The following is an 8971-nucleotide window of genomic DNA, read 5'->3' as shown; positions in this document are numbered from 1 at the left end:
ACCGCCACTGCAATTCCCACAGAGCAGGAAATTACTCTGATACCACTGATGTAATTCGAGAATTGAAAAACAAGAAAAGGTAAATTAAGCTAAGAAGGAAACTAAATTGGTATTAATTTCATAGATAGTCTGGTTTCTTGCTCAATGAGCTACATCTAACCCTCTTCTTAGCTGAAGAGGGACTAACTTGCAAAACACAAAAATAAAGTAAATGCTCAGGTCAAAACATAATAAACGTAAATATGTAACTAACTTAACAGCAACAGGAAATGTACTAATGCGCAAGCCTCACGTACAACTTTCCCCAATTGCTCTTTATTCTACATTACTCTGGGTCATATCATTTTAGGACTCCTTACACCTTTCATTACGTGATAGCTGCCTCCTGCAATTCAAGCTACCGAAAAGTAGGAAGAATTAATAATCTATTGGTTTAACACAAATTGGTTGTTTAACCGAGAAATCTCTGGGACCAGTTAGGCCGGTTCAATGTCGGGTGTATGATAGATCTGTTTGTCTATGCTTTTCCACGTAAATATTAGAGTTTTTTTCTCCACAGGGTTCAAACTCGTTACATGTGTCTACGTCACACATCAAGCTCAATATTCTTATCACTGGATCAAAGCCCTGGGGATGGTTAATATAAATTACCTCATATCAGAACTGTACTTCAAACGATTGTTGAAGCTGCTGAAAGATGCAATAATTTGATCATCTCAGTCAACAGAAATTACCTTTGCAGAACTGTACTCTGCACTACTGTTGGCAACTATGTATACTAAATTGATTGTGAATTCCTATTGTGCTATTGTTTAAGGTTGACAACATACTGATTACAATTGATGAAACTAATACAGTAATATCTTCTCTTAAAATCACACTCATGTTAGATCTGAAAAAGAACTGGAACTAGAGATTTGGCATCTGCACCCGGTTTATTTACAAGGTAATTGAAAAGGACAACTAAAACTTCTGGAAGAAAGTATCCTGTATGAAAAGTGGTTTCAATGCAATAAGCAGCTCATATGATTAGCCTTTTGCAGGAAGCATGTGTGATGACAATATAGGGGACTATATCATGCCATTTACAACTTTAAATGTAGAGAATACAAATGCTGAACTAGAAATTGAATCAGCTGAGGTTATACTTGTACAATCTATGTAATAGCCTCCGTGCATTCTCCACATTCGATGGCAGCACATAAAGCCTTCCAGATGGGCGCTAACATTTTCATTGGTGGACGCAATTCCTGGAAATTATATTTGAATACAGCAAATTGTGTAAGCAAGAGAAAATAAACCGGAGTAATCTTCTCTACTAAGTCCTTTGTGTTGATTAGAAATCCTCCCCTCAATCTGCTCTATCGTAAATTCCAACAAAAAAGTAAACAAGTTTCGAACCTAGAGACTGGATATCTCATTTTGAAGGGCAACTATTTTTACTACCAAGATACAAGAATACATTGCTAAGGATTTGCCAGAGAAATATATCAGGGATATAAATTTCACCTTGAAAACTAGCATAAGTTCTTCCTCCCCTCGAATAATCAAAGATAGACTCCAATAACAGGTAACTGGTGTGACACATTCTGTCAGCACTGGTTTCAAAATCCTGCTAATATGGACAAACTGGCGAACTGTTTTCCCACTGTATACAAAGGGCTGATTAGAATTCTATTTAGAAGTTTCTCAGATCAGATACAAATTTAAAATGGACAAGGTATCATCAAAATGTATTTAAGCGGTTCTAAGAAATTAATCACTTTCACTTGTATCCAAAAAGAACTTTATCTGTCATCTCTATACTAAATACTTCTGCTTGTTTACGTAACGGTAGCCGCCGATCTCAGGAAAGAGATAAATAAACAAGTGGCTGTATGCACAACAATCTTTAAGGAAGCAGAAACAAACTGATAGATCCATGCAGAATATCTGACAAGTTTTCAGTTAAAAGCATCTTTTAACGGTGTTGAAAATTATTGTTTGACAATTAACTTTAAGCAAATAGCAAAGCATTCACCTCTATAACAGGAGCAGTAAGTACCTTCCATACTGAGTCTCAAGTTGAACTCCAAATGCTGGCAGAATTAGAACAGACTCTGTCATAAGCAAACACAAAATGCGGAATAAAATATATGTCTGATGAAAGAAGCTAAAATCAATAAAGTATCCACAAAATATGTGAGCATTATCTTAAGAGACAGTCCTTAATTTAATACTCCAATAGAGTATTGGAGTTAAGAAGCCGAGATACATGAACTATACTGTGAGACGAATATTCCTAACAGAGTAGAAAGCAAGTTTTATAGGACAATTGTGAGACCAGCAATGTGATACATTGGGAAACATATCCACGAGAAGAGCACGGTAGAAATAAGGTTCTAGATAAATGTGGGGCCATATACGATTGAGTAATGATCACATTAGATACAGAACGCAAATGCACATATAGAAAACAAAACAGAATATTGTTTGAGATAGTTTAGGCATGTCTGCGCCAACCCCAAATGCACTTGTCCATAGGTGCAACACTATGTTGCTTGAAGATGCTAAGAAGGACAAGGTAGACCTAAATCTACATGGAGAGAAGCTGTCACAAAAAAAAACTACAATCCTAGGACTAGTTCAAACTTAACAAACAAGAACACAATTACAGTAACGGATCTACATACGCAATTACAACAAGTAAGGATTAAGGTATAGTTGCTCTTATTGCACTTACATTATGTCCTGGCAGGGGTAAGGGTGATTTGAAAAACCTATAGTTTCAAGAGAACCTGTAATCTGCCTTAGAAGAAAATTATCTTTACCAGATTTGAATAAAATTGTCAAAAATAGAGCAAAATGATTCATAAGCCAACTAAATTGTGACCGAGACGTAGTTAATTCATTAATTGCACATGAACCACAAACGAATCTCCTATCATCTTGGTTCCCAGTAAAATTTCCTTTTAGTATAGATTTTCTGTATTCAAGCAGACATATTGGAAGCTGGAAACAAGCAACAATTTCGTGCACAAACACACTCATACTCACACTCACATATATTTATATTTTCCCCACTCCTTTTGGTGGCTTTGGAAATTAAGATCCGAAATCCTAGTAGAGGGGAAGTATGATTCCCAGATTATCAGACATATGATTCCCATATTGTCAGACATTGATTATTGAACTTTGATCAATGGTTTGCAAGAAATTAGAACATTTTTACTTCAAAAAATACAGCAAATTTAGGCATTTCTGTGATACCATACAACATCAATTTTGTGCACTGCATTTGTTGGGTTTGAACCTGATTAAAGATTAAATTATACCCATTACTATATTGATAACTTTGTCAAAAACTTTTACCTTCTATACTAGATAATACTTCAATTCCTATGGACAAACAATTCTAAAGTCTATGGTTCTATATCCAACGTACTAACTTAAGTTACTGAGAGAGAAGTACATAGAATAGTTAATGTGGTTTGGTCTCAGATTTAGCTCAACAAACAATGGATGTGATTAAATCTGGAAAATGCACCTTATAAGCAAGCGGTACATTAAGTAAATTCACATAAGTTTAAACGTCCTCACCTTTCTTAACTGGCGTCTGTAGAAATAACCTAATGAGCAACGCCATGATAACTAAGCTCCAAATATGAAGAGTATCTAGCTTTCCCTGCAATGAAAGACTGAGCTTCATCAAATTAAACACAATGTTCTTACTACAAATTAAAGTTTTGAGCACAAATACATGTTTGTATGGTTATTTAACGGCCTTTTAAAGCCCACAAACTACACACTATTGTCATTGCTAAAGCTACTGAGGTTGGAAAAACTTATTATCCTTATACCCTCTTCCTTTCTCTTTCCTTCTAATTACAGAGGAAAAAACTCCTAATAGCAATTTGCAAGCCAGATTATAAATTCTTGAGAACTAGCAAGAGAGACAATAAATTGGAAAGGAAAAAAATGCACTTTACAGAAGATACCCATAAAATAAAGGGAAATTTTCAAAAATATACAGCTTTTGAAAATTATTACGACACGTAGTCTATTATACAACATTATACCTGGGGGGAAAGATTTAATTTTACATAATGTGTCAACCTTGTATAATAGTGTAAAAAGGTGTTTATGGGCTAAATCGGGTAACAAACTCAAAAGTAATATTATTTTCAAAAATAGACATAGAGCCTAATTTTCCCTAAAATAAATTGGTACTACTAGGTGAACTAAGACTTACTCTCCATTAGGTCACTGTAGAACTAAGTGTTAAATATAGGGATTTTCTTTTATAGGCCTAAAGAAGTCTAATTTGACGCCAAAGAAGAAGTATTTCGTAATGAAATGAAAATGAACCTTAGAAAAACTATAATATAGCTAAGAATAAATATAGTTTACCTGGTGGAATAAGAGAAAGTATGGATAAGCAAAAAGGAGAAGAGTAAAGAGGCATAAATTGAAACCCTTTGAACAACAATATGGTGAGCATCAATAGCTTGAGGTGGAGCTTTACCCAATTGGTGTAGGTATGTGTATTTTCCTACCCTATTCCCAATGCCTCCCCCATCCCCCACTCTTACTCCCAACTTCCACATTTCTCCTCACAATAACACTCTCAACAGCAACATCCGGATCCATCAAACAAAATACTTTTATGTTGTTTAACTCAATATAACTATTATTAGTAGGCAAGTTGGACAATATGTGAGTGAAGTTTTCATAAAAAAGGAATTTGGAAGTTAGAAATTGTATTTGGACTTTTTCCTTTTAGGTCTTTTTTTTAAACCCCTCCAAGAACATTTTCTTTTTATTTTTAGATTCTTTTGTAACCCCTTCCCCAGGAAGCTCCCGACTCGAACTCACAATCTTTGGCGGAGGGTGCTTACCATGCTTGTCTGTATTTGAACATCAATTTCAATTGAAAAAAAAAGAAATCAAATTGGCAACAAAAAATTATTGTTTCACTTTTCAAATTCTTTATTTCCTTTTTTTTTTTTTGATAATGCAGACACATATTTATATTACAAAACAACTGCTTAGGAGCATGTTGTTCTGGTCCAGCCACAATATCACAAACATTAGAAGCAGTAGGTGAACGGCTCCGGAACCAAAATGCCCCAAAAAAAATATTTTGAACCAAAAACCCCAACAAAAAAAATGTTACCAAAATGCCTTTAGCGCAGTGATTTACTGCGCTAAAGCAGTTAACGGGGACGGCTCCGTTAACTACTATAGCGCAATAAATTACTGCGCTATAGTGTCCCTCCCATTTTTTTTTCGGCCCTTTTGGTTAACCCTTCTTCCATTACACTTTTTAACGTACTTTGACCATAGATTAATCATGCTTCGGGACCCCGAAACTTTAATATTTTATATAGAGCCCTACTTATTTTTGTGCGATTAATAAGGTAGGATCAATACATCAAGGATACACAAAAGTTCGGATGGCCGTTTTAGTGGTTGAAAAGTGCTCGAACGCCATTTTCGTTTGAAGGCTCGGTGACATTAGCTTGAAGTTCTTTACGAATACTTAAACTTGTTCATTAATAATTAATCAAAAGTTAGTCAAAATGGCAGCATTCATACAAAAAAAATAAACTTAATTAAATTGCATCATTCATAACCTTGAGTAGATGAAAATACTTAACATACTAATATTCTTCAAAATAACAGCATAATCATAAATTAAACTTAAAACTAAAATCACAACATTCTTAATCATCATCAGAGTACAAGTCCTCAATATCGTCCTCAGAAAAATATTGGCGGTTTCTTAAGACACATCTTTTTTCAGTAGCAGTTAGTTCTCTACCGGTTGATGATGCTTGTTCTTCGGCCAACTTTAGCATGTAAAATCTACATCGTCTTACCAGCATTCTGTTGTTTTCTTTTCTAATCCTTTGCACGGCAAGCTCACACGTTTCTGGACCTACTTGAGGCATGGTTAAAGAGTACCTTGTTGGGATTGGAGCGTTCTAATTTTCCAAGTCACGAACAAAATGTTCTGATTCGGCAAGCCGATGTGACCATTCTCGGCGTAAACCGCAATAATATTCCCGCGGATCTGAATATTTCACACTGCAGAAATCATCATTACGCTCTATAAGAAGGTGGGGATTTAGCTCATCTAGTTTGAAATCACTGGTATCGCTCAAAAAACTGCTATGATTTGAACTCTCATCATCACTGCTATTTGGTTCTTTTGGAAGGAGTAAATGTCACGACCCAGCTAGGGGCCGTGACGGGTACCCGGGGCTAGCCACCGAGCACCGCTCGTGCTATCACTCATCTTGCTCATTTAATGCTCTCTTATTACTTATATAATCAAAGCATGAGAAAATAATCATATTTCATATGAAAACATAAATACTTTTATATACATGTGCCTCTCGGCCATCAAAATACAATATGCATAGTCCTGAGAAATATGAGACCATACTACCCACACTGCGCATTTACGAGCCTCTACTGACATATTGTGCATCTAGACGGGACAGGACTCCGTCGTGCCTAAAATACACATGTGTACCAAAAGAATGATCATAAGCACCTCCTAACGATGGAGTGCTCTCAATCAGCTGACAACTACTAAGAATCTGGATCGAGCTCACCTCCCTGTCTACCTGTGGGCATGAACACAGCGTCCAAAGAAAACGGACGTCAGTACGAATATTGTACTGAGTATGAGAGGCATAAACAATGAAGAAAGACAATAATAGTATAATGAGAACATCAATATGAAACATCTGGATCTGACTGACATTCATAAGAGAAATAATGCATGCTGTCTTTGTCACACCCTAATCTTGCTAGGGTGTGATGGGCACCCGACCCTTACGTAGGGCCGAGCGAACCCTCTGACTCTCATTACACACATGATCTCTTTGGACTCTTATATCAAATAAAATGAAATACATAGTAAGACTTTCAGAGACTTTCTTTTCATCGTGCTCAAATCAAACAAAATCCGTAATCATAATTTATAACAAAACACAAAATGACACATCGGCTGACGGAGCCGCTTACAAAACTGACATCCTATACCCACGACTCTGTCTGCAAAGTGTCTAACCTCGAACAAGACATCATAGCATAATACTCTGACCCGGCAACACTCCAGGGGCAAATGGAGCTTGCCAACTTCGCTGGAACATCCTCTATAATGGCTTCTATTCATCTGGGTGTACCTGCGCGGCATGAAACGCAGCCCCCGAAGAAAGGGGGTCAGTACGGAATATGTACTGAGCATGTAAGGCAAGAATCACAGTAAAAGAATCATAACTGATATAAGGGGTGCAGAAACATATACAATGTCCAGAATACCAAAACTCTTGCCTTTAAAGCATTGATCATGCATATCATTATCACATAGCGTACCCGGCCCGTTATGGGACTCGGTGGATAAAATCATGTCATCATACTTTCATATCATCATACATGCATATGCATATACATATATATATACCGTACCCGGCCCTCTAGTGAGGGACTCGGTGAATGAAATCATATCGTACCCGGCCCATTCAGGGACTCAGTGGATAAAATCATGCATGTGAACATCATATATCATATACATACCGTACCCGGTCCTCTAGTGAGGGACTCGGTGAATCAAATCATCATATGCCCTCCTGGCCGCCATAACACATCATCATCTCATCATATCATCATATACATATACCGTACCCGGCCCTCTAATGAGGGACTCGATGAACAATGCAGTGGAGTGCGCACGATAACATACCCGGCCCGGGACTCGGTGAAAGATACATTGAGGCATGCACGAGCAGACTAGTGAGAAACCATATGCATATAAAACAAATTTTAAGACTCGATGGATACGTACAAAAATCGACACTTGAGGGTCATAAGCACGTTTCAAGTCAATCCGAGTTAGTATGAAAAAGTTATGGACGTTTTAGTACAGAACCTTCTACGAACGTTTCAGAAGCCATTTTTGGAAAATCAAAGCAACAATCATGTTAGGTACCTTTCAAATATCGTTATGGATCAAATCAAATAGAGCTTTTGGAACCATATGTACGTATCAAAGTATATCAAAGACTCAATGGAATAATCAAACGTGCTATCATTTGAAAATCAAGACATTAGTCATATCAATTATCTCTCGAATGCCATTCGGAAACAAATCAAATAGATCTTCGGACATCATAGATACGCATCAAAACCATATGAAATAGCTTATGGAAGTCAAGAATATTAGCCATCCTAGTGGCTCTAAGAATAGAAATTTCTTTGAAATCATACATATACGTCATCTGCTCGTTTCATAAGGATCATGCCAAAAGAAAGAAAGGGTAAGCCTTACATACCTTGCCCGCTTCCTAAGCTAATCCGAACTTAAGTCTTTGGCTTTCGCAAGATCTACAACAATATTAATAGATACCAACATTAGCTATAGATACTTAGAAGTCCAATCCTAAACTAGCACTTCATTTACAGAAATTTCGGCAGCATTTCCCCTATAAATACAACCAACCCCGAGAATCCAACTCGGCCAAATTATCAACAACAATCCGAGAATTTAACTCGGCCAAATTATCAACAACAATACGAACAACCACACTAACAACTTCAACAATTAATTCAAAGCGCATTCTAACGTTAGTAACTCCTTTTACATAATCCGACGACATTTCATTTACATTCAATTTAGTCACATACAATCCCAAGTTTCAATTTAAACTCTTTTATATTCTACCGAAAATCGAGCAGCATCTCCCTTGTTTATATGTCTAGCCCGAGATTCCAACTCAACAACCAACAACATCAACAACAATACCAATAATATTAACATCATTTCCAATACCGACGTATGCCATAAAACAGCCCGCACACTGTTTTCTAAATTTCTCAACCAACCAAATTTGCGATATAGCTATTTCATAATTTTATTTCCGCAAAGACGTCGAAGTTAATACCAATAACATCAATACTTACATCCTACAAGATAAATACA

The 8971-nt window shown here is 36.5% G+C and overlaps 1 protein-coding gene across 5 annotated transcripts; it reads right to left on the bottom strand.

Annotated features, from left to right (window-relative positions):
• Window positions 1-886: 886 nt before the first annotated feature.
• Window positions 887-5010, bottom strand: LOC132623824 (uncharacterized). Of its 5 annotated transcripts, none has more exons than XR_009576437.1 (5): window positions 4390-4862; window positions 3580-3664; window positions 2021-2099; window positions 1510-1648; window positions 887-1250 (listed from the first exon to the last, which is right to left on the bottom strand). XR_009576437.1 is itself a non-coding variant. In XM_060338639.1 (5 exons), the coding sequence occupies exons 1-5, from the start codon at window positions 4878-4880 to the stop codon at window positions 1158-1160; spliced, it is 375 nt and encodes a 124-aa protein (XP_060194622.1). In that variant the 5' UTR covers window positions 4881-5010; the 3' UTR covers window positions 887-1157. The 5 variants fall into 5 exon arrangements, 4 of the variants coding, with proteins under 4 accessions (XP_060194622.1, XP_060194621.1, XP_060194623.1 ...); XM_060338639.1 differs by lacking the exon at window positions 4390-4862 and adding an exon at window positions 4878-5010 and having other exon boundaries at window positions 2045-2099; XM_060338638.1 differs by having other exon boundaries at window positions 2045-2099; window positions 3580-3677; window positions 4390-4861.
• Between the last annotated feature and the right edge of the window lie 3961 nt (window positions 5011-8971).

Source organism: Lycium barbarum, chromosome 12 (assembly GCF_019175385.1).
Source record: "Lycium barbarum isolate Lr01 chromosome 12, ASM1917538v2, whole genome shotgun sequence".
Classification (NCBI taxonomy): Eukaryota; Viridiplantae; Streptophyta; class Magnoliopsida; order Solanales; family Solanaceae; genus Lycium; species Lycium barbarum.
The sequence above is the reverse complement of the archived record's forward strand: the minus strand, read 5'-3'. Positions and strand labels throughout refer to the sequence as shown.